Genomic DNA, 18,337 nt, shown 5'->3' with positions numbered 1-18,337 from the left:
TATATATTCCTCTACTTAAATTTTTTTTTTTTTATGTTTCCTATAACTATTTAAGTTTCACATTTCATTCTACTCATGCCCACACTTGAAGACAAAATATGAATGAGCTGTGTGAGGCTTTGATTTAACAAATGAAATCAATCTTGGAAATAACCCTGATTATTAAATGTTCATCCAACAGCCAGTGAAACAGGCAGGTGAACCATCTGAAAAGTGTTTTGGAAGTGGAGGCAGAGAAAAAGCCTCATAACTGCTGCTTTAATACAGAGGATGAAATAGGCAAATAATAAATTACATAACTGCAAGTCTAATCATATTTAGCACTTGTAGCTATACAGTTTAAATTAATCAGTTTCGTTCATCTAAGCAGTAACTTTTTTTGTTCATCTAAAAAACCTTGGTGTGGAAGGATGATGGGAAAATATAAACCAGTTTAATTGATCAGCAGTTTGTTATAATGCTAATTAGTGGTAATATTACTGTAACAGAAGTTGTTTCAACATACTTTCCCCAATGAAGTCTATAAAACACTAAATTTCACTGCTGGATCTTTTAGCAGACCATGGTAAATTTACTGTTTAACCATACTGGATTTACTGACTGTGCACTCGTGTGTCTGCATGTGTGTGTGGTCATCTTACAAGCCCTGAGCTTCCAGTTCCTGCTGGCATCAGCACGGTAATGAAGAGACTTGGCATTTCTTAAAGGATGTCATTATTTTGGGGGAATTAAAACTCTTTTTCAGCTCTGCAGTGTTTTGTTGTTGTTCGGCAGTGAACCATGTACTGCGTCCTGGAGCAAAATGGACTAGAATAGAACAGGTGTGAATTCTTGATTAATCAAATTATAGTGAAATTAATTTATTCCTCATTTTTTATGTGAAAGCCCCTCAAAAAGAAACCGTCATGATTCCCAACCCCCGAAAACATTATAAATCAATTTTAAATGTGTATCATGCAGGTTGTCATAGGTGACAAGGGTGCACGGTGGATGTTTGTGTGTCAGTTTCTAGCATTATTACTCCAACACAGGTGTGTACAGGTACAATTAGATAACACACTGACATACTGTTAATCAGTAACTGACTATTTAATGGCAGCCAAGTAATATTCCTCTATACTGTGGACTGGGCTCAGTCACTACTTTCCTCTTGTCAGCTCTCACCTGTTTTCTCTCCTCGGTCTCCTCGATCCCCTTTCTCCCCCTTCAGCCCTCGTTCTCCTCTGTCACCTGAGGGAGGAACAGATCAGGTGAAAATTATGTTGACATATAAAAAAACTCTCACTCACTTTTACACAAATATGAAACGTGACCTCAATTAACTCTGTAGATGCTGAATATTTATAGACTCCTCACAATCTAATGTGACTTACAATGTAACAAATTGTCTTGTGTCACATTACAGCTTGTTTGTGGTTTATGCTTTGAGTTGTTGTATTTATCATAGGGTCTCATGTTGGATTTAATCTGTGTCTTTTATTTGGTTTTCTTATTTTTCCTCTTGTGAATATTCTGATTCTATCATATGTATGTTGTTTATGACAAAATCACTTTTCAGAAACACTTAATCATGTAATACTACGCTGTAGAGTATAACAGTATAAACACTGGAATATTAAAGGAAAACACGGCCTGAATGTGACTTTTAAAGTGTTTTTTGCTTAACTATTCTCATCTAAGTAGAATGCACCTCTGTAACATTATGGCACATGTTTCATGACAGGCTTTAGGTGAATCATATATATGTATGACACTAATAATATCTAATAATGTTCAATTTTCAATTGAAGATCGATAATGGCAGACTTCTTCATCAGTTGAATCATACACTCACAACCAGAATGTATCCTAATGTTTAACACAGTGAAAACCACAACATATCACAAATTGGGGGCAGAAATTTGTTAAATAACACAGAGAGGCTTGAAAATACCCAACCATGGTTCAAGATAGACAGGTTTAAATTTAATAAAAGACCTTTTCTCTACCCAGTTCCTCTCATTTGTACTCTCTTATATATTTTTAGCAGAAGCCCTGACCATTAGCAGAATAGTCAGCCCTGTAATTGCCTCGTGATATGGGCATAAAATGTGAAAATTAGAGGATACCACCCTGCGTCCTGTGTTTAATCTACCTCTAAGTGTTGTGGTTAACATTTGTTTTTTTCTGCTGCAGAGTCGGGGGAATGAGGTTGAAATAGAAGCATGTGAAAGAGGGTGCCACAAAGAGACCAGTGTCAAGGTAAGTTCTTGGAGTATCTCTACAGATGTAGATGTTTGCATGGTGGAAAAGTTAGTGCAAAGCAAAACCACTGAATCAGTATAAGTAAAAATCCTTCCCTGTGTGGTTTCTGCAAAAAAAAATGACGTACGTTTACACACGACACCTCCCTCCAATCAGCAGCTTGGATACGACTTTTTTCTCATTTGTTTTCATTTCAAAATAAGATTCTGTTCCAAACTCCCTCCGAAACAGGTCAGGGGAGAGTCTGTTTCGCTGCCATTTGTTGCTAATTTTCAGGTTTGAAACCACAAGACTGTTTTTGTCATGAAGCTATAAGAGGATCAGCTTCGAGTCGGCATTTATCCCACCTTTAATTTGACTCGTTTTTCACGTCTGAGACCACAGGTCCAGCTGCCAGCCGAGGTGGCACTCAGTCCCACCTACCATGTGTTAGCGCATGAGTGCGAGTCTATGTCTGAGTAGTGTAGCTAACACTCAACCACACCCTCAGCTGTCAGTGTCACCTCAGTTTTGACCACATCCTTAACAACAAAATAACAGTGCAAGGAAAACCCAAACACATCGCTAAGCTACTGCTGAGCCACAACAGGCAACAGATGCATTCGATTTAAAAACTGAAACTAATTTCAGTACTGACTGCCTGACTGTCAGCAATGGGTGGATGTCTGAAATTTAAGAACTTAAAAACTTCATTAATCAACATTTTTACCTCTAGGGATGGCACCGCTTTTAATCTGACTGAATTATTTCAACAGCCATCAGATGTATGGCCATGTAACTTTGTACTGGCATCCATCGTGCCCAGAGGATGAATCCTAATGAGCTTAAAGACTTTCTCTCACGCTCCACCAGTAAGATGGAAATATCTCAGCATCTAACAGATAGATCCATGTCCCCCTGTACGATGATTAGTAATCACTTCGGTGATCCTCTGACTTTTCATCTAGTGCCATCATTGGGACAAATTTTTAATTTCTCTAATATTTTCCTGTTAGTTTAATACTCGAGGCTTTGTGCAGCACACTGTGGAAAGGAATGTGATGTGTAAATAAAGTTTTGCTTGCTTTGTTAATTCTAAAATTGGGCGCTCATAGTCCAAAACCACACTACTACTACACACAACAAAAAGCATCATTGCCGAGTTCGTTTTTCAGTCTATTTTAGTAAATAAGAAAGTACATTTTATATAAATATCTAATTTCAAGAGCAGATGTCACAAAGTGATATACAACAAAAGAATATGAACAAAAAAAAAAGCAAAACAGAACAAAAACAAGCCTAAACAAATGGGTCTTGATCTGCTTTTTCAAGGTGCCGACAAAGTGTAGGAGCTACAACCTCAAAAGCACAGTCTCCTATTTGTCTTTAACCTGCAGCGAGGAACAACAAATAAACCCTGACCTCAGATTTGTACTGGTATTATGTGGCTGCAGTAGCTCTTTCATGTAGACAGGTCTCTGACCATGCGAGGCTCTAAACATCATTACAAGAATATTGAACTGGATTCTACATTTGATTGGAAGTCAGTGTAAAGATTACATGGCTGGAGATACTTTTAGAGCACTGAGGTTTGGACCAGCTGTAAGTGGTTCAGGGATGTATTGCTAAGACAGGTGAAAAGGAAATTACAGTCAAGCCTGGAGGAAATGAACACATGTATTACAATCTGTTTTGGTTTTGCAGCCATCTAATGAATTATATTGTTCAGTATCAGCACTATCATCAGCCTTATTTCAAGCTGTAATAAGGAGCTGTTTTCAGTGCAAAGCTCTGATAAACCCACTATATGCCAGTACCAAATAACATGGGACAAAGTTAGGGACTTGCTTATGAAAAAACTGGCAACTAAATTAAAATTAAAAAGACCCAGATGTTTTTCTCAGGGGTTGGTGTAGACCACAACAGATAAAAGAAGAGTGAATATTGGACTTCATTCATCAGATGTACAAAAATATGACTCAAAATGAGAGTTAAAGTTGCTCTGTGTCTGCTCAACACATTATAAGTGTGGTTCCGTCTAACCACCTTAGATTGTAATACCGTTTCAGGGCACTTTTTCTCCCCTCAAGTGGCCAAAAAGATAAATAATCCAGCTTTAAACACCAACCTCGATGATCTGTGATGCTTTAAAACCAACACCTAACACACTCCCTGCTCAGTCTACCCGCTATTCAGCTATAAAAAGAAACCATGAAGCTTCCCGGTGCTGTTTTAACAAGCTTTTCAGGATCCCTCCTCTCTCCACAGCTGAGCGACTGCCTCACTCTGAGGCCCCCGCTCACACCAGATGGTTCACAAACTCTTCACTGGTTTGTTAAACCCACTTTCAGACCCCAGATGGGTGAAAGCACAGACAGACCTTGTTGTAAACTACCAGAGTGTAGATGGTCAATCATCCGCAAAGATCCTTGTTTTCTTCATCTTGTCTCAAGTTTTCTTGAAAAACGCTTATTGGTGAGCTGCTCTTTACAGAATGAACTTGTCAATCAGACAACGTGGCCAGCGCCTTAGTTTTTGTGCATGACGCACTAAATAAAATTTATAATTGTTAATATGCACCAGTGATCATCTATAAGCTGTCTTTACAGTGGTGACCTTGAGGAGAAGGGGAGATGAGACAAGAGACGATGGCGCAGACACATCTTTGGAATAAACTGTGAAATGATTGTCCTGTTAGCATTTGAGCTAATAAGCCTGACCACTGACAATGAGCTGACTCTCAAGCATGTTCTCAGCTGTGTATGACATTCCCTTTTTATTTTATTGATTTGTAATCACTATGATTATATATATATATAATGTATATACACATAAAAAAATGACCTAAAGTGTAGTGGAGTCTGGTACTGAGTGTTGAACCATAACAACTAAGCGCCTGTGCACACAGAGACGTCAGCAGATCAGGCTGGCTCACCGTTTGAGAGCTACTGGCCGACACAGGGACTGTGAGACTCCAACACTGGACACTTCAGCCAAACCCAACTCTGACTGGCAACAGCTGTTGGCTAAACACACATACTACATACACAATGACATGCTGACACAAGAAAGACTGCAGCGCCTTATCATGTTAGTCACGGCTATGATTTCTTCCAACAGAGCTCTCTGTGTGTGTGTTTTGGTTATCATTGGCACTGTCCAGCTGGTGATGCCAGACTGGAAATATCAACACCAAATGAGGTGATGTAGATGTAGACGGGTCTGGATAAATGGATGGATGGAGTGGATGGAGGAAGCGAAGGGTGAATGAAGAAAAAACAGCTACTTGGAAAATGCGTAAGCTTAAAGAAAAAAAATATAAATTTACAGTGCAATGGAAAATGACTGGTAAAGCAGAATACTGAATGGTCCTTGTCAGCACATAATAGTATACTGAGTCACTGCACCAAAACAGACTTTCTTTGGACTCCTTCCTTCCACAATGTGATTTACATAAATTTTAGTGCCTGTTTCTTGACTCACATGTGACTGTGCTACTGTAAAAAAACAAGCCCCTGTGCAGCAGGTTATTATGACCCATAGTTACATTTTGTTGCTAGGCGACATCTAGTGGTGGTAGTAATTATGACAGGAGTAAACGGTGCGGTGACGTAGTATAAAGAGCGACAAAGTCCACGTCAGGAGGAGGTTGTGGTGGATGGATGGGACAACAAAACACAGAATTATGACACTGAGGTTAACCACGTTGTTATTAGTATAACCATGGCAACAAAGATCATCTAATGTTGAGGAAGTACTTATTGTAACCGAAATCACAATCTTTTCCTAAACGTAACCAAGTAGTTTTAGTGTCTAAACCTAACTGAGCCATGACCGTTATTATACGACGCGACAAAGGTGGGTACGCCGCTCTCGGTACACTCAGTGTGTTCATATTGTAACCATGACAGCCAAGGTGCGGGACACCTGCTGCAATAGGGGCGCTATTTCAGGAGACACTGCTATGTTGTTGCAATTATCTATGCATTCATTACATCTTAATTTCTTTTTTTTTAAATGATAGTTTGACGAATGGGAGCCAGTGATGTAAACTGGATGTTATGTTCTAAGATGGTGTCCAATTTCAATTAAAGTTGCTCATTGGGAGTTGTTTAGGTTTCCATGTTTTTGAGCTCATATTGGATGCACGTTAGAGTCCCTCTCCCACTGCCCACACATATGAGTGGCAGCTCCCGGAGAATTTGTAGTGTTTGATGAGCCCAACAGATCTAATTGTGATATTACTTTTTTTTTGTTTTGAAGTAGTTATGATCCTCCATGAATGCCTAAAATATCTTGTGGCACTGGCTCATTTACGACAGCTGAAAACGGATTCGATCAGCACAGGCAGCTGTTTTTTATGTGGAGAAGATATGGATCGTTATGCGAGTTTAGCTTCCATGACTAAACATGAAAAGAAAACAGTGCCACCTGTTAGTGATGTAAGAAGTGTGAAAGATTTGGTTCTGCTGAAGAATTCCCAGTAAAGAACTTTTTACTCGGGCGACATCTCCTGCAGCCGTTTGAGATCTGAGTCCGTCTGGTCGCGAGTCTGAAATGATTTGAGCTGTGAATGTGTTGACAAGGTTCAACTGTGAGCTGTGCAAGACTGCAGGGAGTCACAGGCTTTTTCTTAACTTTTGAATAATGGGCTGCTGGGTGAATGCCTCGCTTTAATGCGACTACTGTTGCCCCATAAAACTACATATTTTGTACATTGTGATTCTTGAATTATCCTCAGATTATTACGTAATCGGTGTTGTACGTTCTTATTTGGTATCAAGAGATCAGCACAACTTTAAACGGTGATGAAATCAGCAGAAATCGACTTTAGATACGCTATAAATGGGATTATGAAAAGCATGCAGTGATTAATATGAGATATACAACCGCACCTTTAGGCCCGACAGGTCCAATGTCTCCTTTTTCTCCCTGAATACCTTCGACACCAACCGACCCTTTGATACCACGAGGGCCCTGCATTCCTTTTTCTCCTGTAAACCCTGAAACACACAAACACATACAGGACAAACTTGAGTTCGGTAAATGAAAAAACAGGAAAACTGGTCTGGTCATAACATGCAGCAATATCGGTCATTAGATTCTCCTCAACATGAGCAATGACACCGTTAAAAGTGCCTGAACTATCGAAGCTAGTTATTTTTTCCTGGCAATTTTAGTGTAACGCCACTAAATACATCACTGCTGGAGTTGGTCGTGCTTGGTTCCATTAAAAAAAAAAGACATTTCTAAACTTTGTAATTGTCATTTGGTGAAGAAAGAGTCCAATCAAATTCCAAATCATGAATTACAGAGGTTGCTGTTGACAGCAGTGTAACGAGGACTTAGTCACGGACTTTGGAAACTTCTTAGCAATAGCAATTTGCATGACATAATCTAAAGAAGATACAAAGATGTTGGAAATAACGTTAACGCTGGTCTTTCACTTCTTCCACCATCTGCCAATGCCTCACTCTGTGACTTCCCGACGCTTGGAGGAAAATCCCTATCTTTTTTTCCACAGAAAGAATCCATCAGATTTCTACCACCCGCGATGCACAATGAGAGCATTTGTTTACAGTAAGCACGCTCAAATGTCTCAAAATTAATGTGGTAATGAGTTGCTGATCCCAACGTTGAAGTCTTGTCATCGCACTCGGATACGCTCTGATTACACTGTTGTGACGACTCAACAATCTGGATGAAATAATGAGACTGAATGCATTAGAGCCAGAAACACAAAATAAACTGATGATGGCTGGTGTCATGCTGTCTGTGGTTTCCTGTTTCTCTGCTGCAGAGGGTCAATGATTACCTTCTCAAAAACACGTTGGGAAAAACGCTATCAATCATACTTTGGAGCCGGTGCAGAAGTGTCCTTTGTTCTGCAGGACGGTCCAACTAGATCGTTCACGTCCAACTAGATCGAGTCCAAAAGGATTTTTAAGAAGCTGGATGTGACGACAGATTCCTCAGGCGTCATCGTAAACGGAGTAACAGGAGTACATGTGCTGAATTACAAACAGATTGTATCGTGGCTAATAGAACGGGCGACACAACAATCTGAAAAATCACTCAGTTTCTGTTAATGTCATTAATTATACAGGTTTACCCACAAAGCAGTGCAACCTCTACATCACGTTGGCTATTTGTTTACAATTAAAAAAAAATCTCTAGCTCCAGTGTGACTGAAGATATTCCTTAAAAAGTATAAAGAGTATAAATGTAACCAAACATTCAAAACAATTATCACATGACAAAAATGTACATTTCCTCTATCAAAAGACAATGAAAAGAGTTTTTTAGGGCAACTGACATTGATTCTTCACCTTTTTTCTATTAACTACCGCTCGTGTATGAGGGGAAGCTCGGCAGTGAAACTACTGTAAACACATTGTCTCGGCTCAGACCAACATATGAAGCCATATTTGCCTTGTACATAAACAAGACTTAAGACTGAAGCCAAGATGGCTGACAAAGAGTCTGTTTGACTGCAGCTGCCAATTACTCTGTGACGCATCATGCTGCTGATCTTTATTTCAGTGTTTTCAGGTTGGTAATCTGAACTGGCTCCAATTATTTTTGAGTCGATTACAAACCTGTTCTGACCGTTCTCTGTTTCATTTCAGTCTTTTATGCTCGTTGGGCTGAAGTCTAATTCTGAATTCTAATGGCTCTATTTGACTGGACTGCAATTGAACATGCAATAATATGTGTTTTTATATACTATAATAGGTTTATTATTTAAAGAACATCTTATTTATCTTATTAGAGTCGGACCGATTTATCAGTCGGCTGATTTTATTGGCTGATATTGGCCTATCACAGATATATCAGTGTATGACACATACTTTTATTAAGAAGCAATAATACAGTGGAAATTCTCAGGTCAAGTCAAGTTATGGAGGCAGCATTTTATGTATATTTGATCCTTTGTTTTCATTCAAGTTAAATATATATATATATAAACATATATCGATATCGGAATTCTTTTACGCCATAATATTGGTATCAGCCCCAAAAATCCGATATCGGTCGGTTTGTATATCTTATATTGAATTATATAGATAATTTAGTGCGCCATGGCTTACATGCTGTTTTAGAAGATGTTTTGCGCTGGAATGGTCACATCTAATACAAAACGCATTGTTTGTAGCCTATTAACTGTTGCACCAAACAGAAACTGGCCATCACCAACGAGAGTACTGCAACATCTTTCCTCCGAGATGACTGCTGGTACTTAAGACAGCAACTTGCTGTTGGGAGTAGTTTTGTTTTGTCTACGTTTTGGTCCTAGAGGGGATGGGGGATTGGTTTGCAATGTTTTCAGGTTAACTAATATTGAGGCTTTTTCTTTTTCCCCCCTGCAGTTAAAAAATCTTTTTATCCACTTATTCCTGGAACTATGGGTGGGGAGCCGAGGGGAGGGGGTTTCCTCCCTTTCAGAAGGAAGATAATGCTTCTTGGAAATGTCATGTGAGAGTTGCAGTTCATCGGCCAGGGGATGTGGGATGGATGATGACAGGGGAGGAAAGAGGGTGATGAATCAAGAGGTACCAAGCTGGAGGGGGTCCCAAAACATCTGGAGTCACATTGTTGTTGTTTTCATTTTACAGTATCTATGAGAAATAGTCTTTTAATGGTAATGATGTGCCAGTAGTTCTGCCTTGTGGTTTTGGGGGAATTACCTGCGAGACAAAGACAGATGACACGTCCCACTGGCCCTGTCCACACCCTGTCTGAAAATAAATCACCATCCAAAGTGTAGGGCTTTGTTTTCTTAAGTGGATTTATATGCCCTTTTATTCTCTCTGCTCACTGTATTATTAATGCAACTGAATGTAATCACAAAAGCAGAGCTACACTTTGTATAAAAGGTAGATAGATTCTCAACTTTTAAGCCACTTCAACCTAAATCCTGTTGTGTAAGCTTGTAACTCAAAATGTGATGTTTACATCAGACATTTATGGGGCAGGTAAATTTTATGAACTGTGGGATTGTAAAACTCATCCAAAAACTATGTCAAGCCAAAAACTCAGGGGGAATACATCAGAAAATCAGACATTTCTTGACGCTGTACTTGTGCATTTCATCACTTCACTTTCATTAAATCACAAATAGTTTCAGTGATCCTTACTTTCTTACACAAGTTACAAAGATTGAAGTAGGACACTTCCAAAGCTGTAATTCCACAGCATTTCCAGGATTTGTTTGCAGAATTCAATGCAGAGCAACACAATTCTGAATAAGGAAGTCCTTTTTCCAAACTATGCAGACAGCCAAGCTGCAGTTTTCAAATGCATCTGGCTGGCGACACATTTATTCGGGTGAACAACCCCAATAAATTCCACACTACATATGGTAAACACTGTGTCAACACATGAGGTCGGAGGTTTTCAACCTTTACTGATGTTAGGTTTGCTCGTCTCTTTCCACATCCTAAAATATCATCACCCCACACCTCTGACAATCTGAGACCTGCTCAATACAGTAGGATAAATGTTGTAGAAAATATAAAATAATGAAACAGATACTATGGAATTTAGTCATTTACAGTTGAGTTTAGTCTGAGGTTCTTCCAGAGATTATATGATGATTTGATGCACCTTGCTTTATTATTTCTCATGGAAACTGTGATTATCTTGAACTTTTTATGCAAGGTAAATATGAATGAATTCTGGTTGCACCCACCTCTCAAGCCAGTCAACCCGGGAGCCCCAGGGGACCCAAGTGGTCCGGTGTCACCCTTCTCTCCCCTCGGTCCCGGAGGCCCTGCAGAAAGAAGGGAACAATATGATCAGAGTTGACGACATAATGCATACGGCTTATGATGCAAATGTTGCTGCAAAATCTGTTGTTGACAGTATAAATCCTTTACTACCAACACTCTCCTGTATTTATGTGGCACCATATGTAGAGATGTAGCAACAAACAGGCAAACGGGCTGTTTTGTGGAGCATGTTAATAATAAGGAAAACATTGAGGAAAAGCTCGGTAACAGTAACAGTAGATGAAGTTTTGTGATGTAGCCAAGATGTTTTCAAACCCTCAGGACTGATGTTCACCTCGGGACACAGCTTTACACTCCAGCTTCACTTATCGCACCATGTAATTCTTACAAACTGGAAAGTCAGCAAGGATTTACTGGTGATCCCTCCAGAGTAAAAGGTTGCAGAGTTGGACAGTTGTACAGGTTTTCACTTCTAAGTAGCATTTGTACAAAAGCTGTTTTTATTATGTTATACAATTTGTTTACTTTAAATCAGTGTCTTAAACTAAAACAGCAATTTTACAACATGTCCATGAAAACATAACCAGACTGAAATGCCATCCATTCATATGAATTCACATTAAACTTCTATTTCTGTTTCATTTAATTGCTGAACAAATTGAAGATGTGGGCGGCAGTACACAGGTCTGTTGTAAACACGAATGAGAGGAGCTTTCATTCCCGAGATAACTCTTCTCTTGGAGCGGAAACGGTGAGTTTTATATTTTGGGAAAGCTGTTTTGTTTGGAATCAATAAGGATAGAGATATGAGCGGCCGCGTTCTGCACTGAGTGTCTCTGTTATTACAACAAGGTGGAGCGTTTATCATCAGAGGTGTTGCCAGTGTTATGGCAGGCACGAATCTTGTCGATTTTCAACTGAAGAGGGAAACACATGGGGCCGACATTTGTTTCGCGGAGCAACATGTGAGCCTCTAGTTCCTGCAGATAATGATTTTAATTCAACGTCAAGATACATATATACAAACACACACACACACACATAGACACACAGAATGAAGGCCAAACTGGGACTTACAACTGGGCTCAGGATTCAATCCAAAAGTTTGTTATACTTGGAGAGGGTGAGTGAACGAAAGCCAAATAGTGAGTGAAAGAGAGAGAGAGAGAGAGAGAGAGAGAGAGAGAGGTCTGGCCACAATGGGAGCCACATGTTTAACAACACAGCTTGTGGGACTGCTTAGAAATTCAGGGCTTGTTATTGTCCAGCACATGTCCAGCGGCCCCGATACTTCAGAGCTCTAAAGTTCTTTCGCTTGCAGGTTTCTGACGGTGAGAAGCTGCAGACCCGACTTTGAGATACAGATCTGCCTGCTGCTGCCTCGAGCCGCTTCGCAAATGCATCCACTTAACTGGTAACAGCAGGTCATGAGACTGTGAGGAAGGTCACATCGAGAGGGGAGGCTGTGGCTCCACTAACCCACGTAAGAGTGTGTGTGTGTGTGTGTGTGTGTGTGTGCGTGTGTGTCAGTGCAGAGGACAGGAGTACAGGCTGAACATTGTCCACTGAGACTTGCAGGTTTTGAGTTATAGAATGAGGATTAAGAGCTAAAAAACAATAACCCTGGGTTAATTGATTGGTTGAACAGAAATCAGAAAAACAGAATAAAAGCAGAATAGTTGCAGCCGTTTCATTGGCAGAAACACCCCCTCAAAAATCCAATGATTTCCTTCGAGCTGAGTTAATGCTTGGTTCACACTTTCTCATCCACTCCAGTTCCAGCTCATGTCAAACTTGGATGAAACTAGGATGCATTCCTTCAAAAAATACGCTGCATCGCCAGTCAGTCAATCAAAACACAACAAATTATTTAGTTGAATGTGGCTTCATCGTGTAAGTGTTTATTCAAATTTGTTGTAATCTGACCAGGAAGCAACTATTCTGTCTCATCTGTTTTTCCCCAGAGTTGGCCAACACCCCGTAAATTTCGCTACTGGAACACTTATAGGTGTGTGTTGTGTATGAGCACAGCTATAACAGAAAAATACCACTATAGAACAAAAAAACAACAGCCTACAGCCAGAAAACAGCCAGACAGCTCATCCTTTAGAAACACCACTGAAAACTCTCACCTGCTCTTGGGCTACATGAAAAAGTCAGCGGTTCTCCACAGTCAGTAGGATTCAGCCACTTGGGACAAACTCCTGTACAACAATGGACACGATATGGCAATGCATCCAATAGTTTTCGTTTTGAGGCCCATGAAGACATCTACTTCTACTATCCACCAACTGAGACAACTGGCACAGTTCTCCTCATTTGTCCACACTGCTTTCTTCCATCGTGATGTTGGCCGTGCACAAAATCATCCGTGGTCACAGAATCCAAGGCATGAAAACTTGGGAGTTGAATACCAGAGGTTTTTCTTCAGCAGCAGTGAGTGAGCCCTTCGCTGAGAGACAGCTGGACTCACTCAGTAATAGTTGAGCCTCTTTCAACACATTCACTCAAAATGAAGTTTACTTATGTCACCTTACATAATGTCTGGATATTTCATTTGCCTTTCATTGCCACTTATTAAGAGCCATCAACACTTTAAATTGTCTGCTTTTGAAGTTATAGTTTTGAAAACTCATGTGGAGGGTCCTCACAAGCATTGCAACACAGAAATGTGTGCACGCATGCATCTGCCTGCATGCCTCAGCTTCAGAAGAGACAGTTCACCCTGGTGGTCCTGAAGTTAATAGTTTGTTTTAGCAGAGCTTCACATTATTAATCTCCTGGCTCTCAGAGTCCTACGTGTTCATTCAGCTGACAGTGTTTCAACAATAACAAGCTGAATGGCCCCTCCAGGATCAGCCTGAACACATCTCACAGCACCGAGTCCAAGAATACAACACTGGTGAAGAGTGCAGGCGCCTCCGTCCAACATCCAGTTTGCATAACAACTCCACTGCGGAGTGGAGCGACAGAGCAGCGAGCTCTTCTTTGTTTTGTCTTTTACACGTGGGAGGGTCGCGGAGACGAGCAGAGGTCGCAACACTGTGATGTCACGGCATGTATGTTTAATGTATGTGGAGATGAGGAGTGTGTTGTTAAATTCATCACTATGTCAAAAAGGCAGAAAAGTATTTGCTGTTTGAGGATACAGGATGTTGTTACGAAGAACATGTGGCCTGCAGTGTTTATTATAAATGGGCAGGGTTGTGTTGACATTTGTTCTGTTAGAGGATTTAGCCATATGCAAATGTAATATATGTATATATATACTGAATTTTCATAAATGAAAGTTATATCCATATATAATAAAAACATATATGTTAAAATAATATGTGACACCCAGTTGAAATTGAAACCAAGTTTGTATACAAATGTCTATGTATGCTTCTATTGTGGATATGTTATGTAAATAAATATCCATGCCAAAGCCTGTCAGTACATGCTTGCAAGTTGTTATACAATATAAAAATCCATCAGATATTTTACACCCTAATAGGTGACATATGGCAACATCACTCTTGATATAAGGAGATATATGTCATATATCACATTTCTGCATGGGTAGTGCAGTATTTCTACAAAGTGTGCTGGATTATCAGAGTGATACTGTAAAACTTACTTTTCTTTGTAAAATGTAAAAAAAAAGCAATAACCGAATACTGTATGTCCAATGGATGGACATGCAGTTGTAACAGATAACCATGTTAGAGAAAAACGGACATTTCCCTGAGGAATAAGGCTGAGACCTTTCCCAGAAAACGAAGGAAAAGGATCACCTGCATTGCAAACAACAAGGATGCTATCTAGTCTAGATCTGGATAAATCCAAGGATAATATGGACATAAAGTCAGCAGACCAAGAAATGCATACATCACTTGGTTGCCATACTTATTGATGTTTGTTTTCTTTTGTAAAATATATTTCAAATGTTGCAACTAATAAGTGAGAAAAAAAAGAGAAATGAATGCAAGCGTGAGGTTGTGTGAGTGAGTGTGTGTGTGTGTGTGTTAACTGAGCCGAGGAACTCTTCACTAGTAAAACAAACATGCCGCTCAAAATATACATTAATGGTGATCAGAGGACACTGAGGCTGTAAACGTTTCCAGGCCTCAGCTCAGCTCAGATCAACTTGTAACATATGAGCAAGTGGAGAACAAACTCAGCCTGCAGCGCTCAGCAACAACAGATCATCAGGCTGAAACCTGCACGTCACTAATGCTGCACCAAAAACCCCTGTGACTCAATGTTTTTGTGTTTTTTTGGATGATGAATCTTAATATAATACCGCACATCTGTCAATTGTCAAGTTGTGTAATCTCCTGACGCAACTTGGGAGAACCTTCTTGGAGGTTGAATGATGAAACGAGTTGCACAAATTAAAAGGATGAAAATGAGAAAATAAAACTGGGTGGGTGTAGGCACAACAAACACAGTGAATAAACTTAGCCTTTGTCCTCTGATGCAAATGTTGCTTTCCTCAGCGCACTGAAGCATTTTGAGTTATTGAAACTTCAGACTGATTCATGTATGGTGGAGAGAGATACATTTTCACAGCTCCAAAACATCAGACTGAGGAAATACTTTGCGAGTGGTTCATCTGACGGCCATGATACGATCCTCTCTGTCCAGAAACAGCATTGGCTTAGTTGGAAAGTCGTGCGACATTGTTCTATGGTGTTAAAAAAAAAGGAAGACTACAGGTGTGAGTGGTAGATGAGAGTACAAAACATTTGACATCAACACTTTAGAAGCGTTTGCTCCAGCTAAAAACAAACTCAATCTGTCCATAACCAAGTGCTTTAGTTTAGTCCAACTAAAAACCACACCTTAACAATGCCTATTTGCCACGACTGCAGTTTTTCCTTGAGCTTAAACCTACAATAACTGTTTTCTTTTTGGCTACTTATGAGCAGCAGAAACAACAGAATCATCCATATGAAATCGTGTTTCTCTCCACCTCATCAATGTGAGTTCAATATTTACTCTCTTTTAGCTCAGTTTTTGGTCTCTACCTACTCCCGAGGAATGTATCTGGCTCTTTAGTTTCTAAATGCTTCACTATGTTCACCAGAGAGTTGTAAAATTTGTCAGTCTGCTGTTTGGTGCTGAGCAGTCTGTGGACAATTTCTAGAGTTTCTGCTGCAGCCAAATATGACGCTATGAGAGCAGTGGGAATGAACATTACAGTAAAGCTGCAGGCCAGACAGATAAACTAGTGACATGGATTACAGCTGTTTTAATTAATTACTTAAACTCAACCACTGCATATAAACTGAATGCTTGCTAGGCTCTGCACAAGCATGCATAAAGGGACTAGTTTTCTCTCACATACACACACACACACACACACACACACACACACACACACACACACACTTGTCAAATTGAAATATAGTGTTTTTGGTTTATGCCAATTAAACCCGTACACCAGAGTAACATGGTGATGTACATAAGACTGGAGAAGGGAGTAATGAAACAACAAGAGGAGGGAGGAGGAGGAGGAGGAACAAAAATATGGCACAGAATATGAAAAGGAAAGAGAGGGGAATACCACTCAGCGAGGGCAAGAACTTGCGGTCATGCCATTTCACCAACATCACAATGTTTTTCTCTACAATACTGGGAAATACACGTAGCGTGTCCTTCTTGGCTTCTTACGTTTGAAACCTGAACTGTTTTGCTTTCTGGCAGTTTAGACTTTTCAGCTTAGTGCATTTGAAAAAGCAGAGACTCCACAGACGCTGTGGAGAGCTATAGAAGCCTATGTAGCAATGAGCTCATACTAGTTAAAATGACGCTGTAGATCACACAAAGTTCAGGCAACAGGCAACCTGATGTAGGTCGGCTCAAGGGCTGTCATCTAAAAGCTGATGATTTCACTGCACTTCATTTTATTTCAGTTCCCTCACAGAGTGATGGTTGTGACTGGCTGTTCACTTTATATCCAAGTATTTTTTTTTTACTTTCATTCTATTTAGTTTTATGCTTCGGCCATTTTAAAGGTATAGTAGGATAGTTCAGGTTTTTTGATGTGGGGTTGTGTGAGGTACTCATGATTAACTAGGAAAGCCGACCGGGAGCATGGGCACACTAGCAGAGCCAGAGAGGGAGTGTTTTAGACACTTTTAAAAACGCCTACTGAGACTGTATTCCTACGCACAAGCGCACCTACTGAGCACACTATTACGCCGCAGGTCAGCTGAGTGAATCAGGAAGCAACTTGTGTGTAGGAATACGGTAGCTCAGCGGTTGAAAAAAAATGTGTTTTCAAAGGAAGATAAACTGCTGAAAATATTCTACATGAAAACATTTAATCCAATATCCATTCAAACTGATATTTAAAACATGTTTTTTCTCATGGCCCCGTGCACAGCCACACATAGCTCTGCTAGTCTTTCCGAACTGGGAGTGCGCTGAACAGAATCTACTGCAGGTAATGTGCCTATATATGACTATATATGAGTACCACACACAACCCCATATCAAAAAACCTGAATTATCCCTTTAAAATGACCGAACCAAAAAACTAAATAGGATGAAAGTAAGGACAGGCGGATGGAAACAAACAGCAGCACGACGCCAGACAGCGCAACTTCTTTCTGTTGTTCGCTCGTACACCGTCAACTCCAGCGTCTGGCTGACAGCGTCTGGCTGACAGCGTTGGCAGCGGCCCGGCAGGACAGACACGCAGAGGTGCTGACCCCTACTATGTGTGACTGTGTGGGAAATTAAAATGAAAGAAAAATGATAGATACAACCCCGCCAGAACGATGCATTGAGTAGAAGAGCTGATGCTCAGTGGACTCTGAAAAGCCTGGCTCGTGGACAGACCTAGTAGGTTCCATTATTATCTGAATGTTATTGTATCATTGATTTTGCTTGGAGACTCACAACCTTTTACAGAAAGCCTGTTACAGACTGAGAGTGTGGAGTTTGATAGACGCTGGCATTTACCAGGCAGCAAAGGTCTAATAAAAGACGCTGGAAATTGAAGGACTCAGTGTTTTTGCAGTTTGACCCGTACAAGAGACTAACAGTGAGGCCATTCTGGCTTCTCCTGAGCTGACCTGCACTGATCTGTGTCTTACAAGACATTGAGGTGCAATAATAAATGAGTGGAGAGCGCCTGTAATGACTTTTTGGATTCAACTTTTGGAAACTATTGGTGTGCATTGGAGTGGAGGTTTTCTAATGTTCATCTGATCACAATCAGAAAAAAAATGACCATTTATGTTTGAAGCCAATTTAATATAATATCTTTCTAAGGATTTGTGTCCCATCACTTATTGTCTAAACACTAGTCGTCAATTTCACCGCACCCCATTTTTAAACAACCAATCAGCGCCCACTGTAGCCTGTTACATTTCTGTTAGTTATTGTTC

At 40.1% G+C, this 18,337-nt stretch overlaps 1 protein-coding gene across 2 annotated transcripts in view; it reads right to left on the bottom strand.

The window, feature by feature from the left end:
- The window catches only part of scara5 (scavenger receptor class A, member 5 (putative)), a 90,270-nt gene that overhangs the window by 22,451 nt on the left and 49,482 nt on the right, over window positions 1-18,337 (bottom strand). For both annotated transcript variants that reach the window (XM_056405551.1, XM_056405550.1), the window contains exons 8-10: window positions 10,916-10,996; window positions 7,119-7,226; window positions 1,165-1,230 (exon numbers count right to left, since the gene is read on the bottom strand). In XM_056405551.1, the coding sequence (XP_056261526.1) occupies window positions 1,165-1,230; window positions 7,119-7,226; window positions 10,916-10,996 (255 nt within the window). The remainder of the gene's footprint in view (window positions 1-1,164; window positions 1,231-7,118; window positions 7,227-10,915; window positions 10,997-18,337) is intronic.

Source organism: Seriola aureovittata, chromosome 19 (assembly GCF_021018895.1).
Source record: "Seriola aureovittata isolate HTS-2021-v1 ecotype China chromosome 19, ASM2101889v1, whole genome shotgun sequence".
Taxonomy (NCBI): Eukaryota; Metazoa; Chordata; class Actinopteri; order Carangiformes; family Carangidae; genus Seriola; species Seriola aureovittata.
The sequence above is the reverse complement of the archived record's forward strand: the minus strand, read 5'-3'. Positions and strand labels throughout refer to the sequence as shown.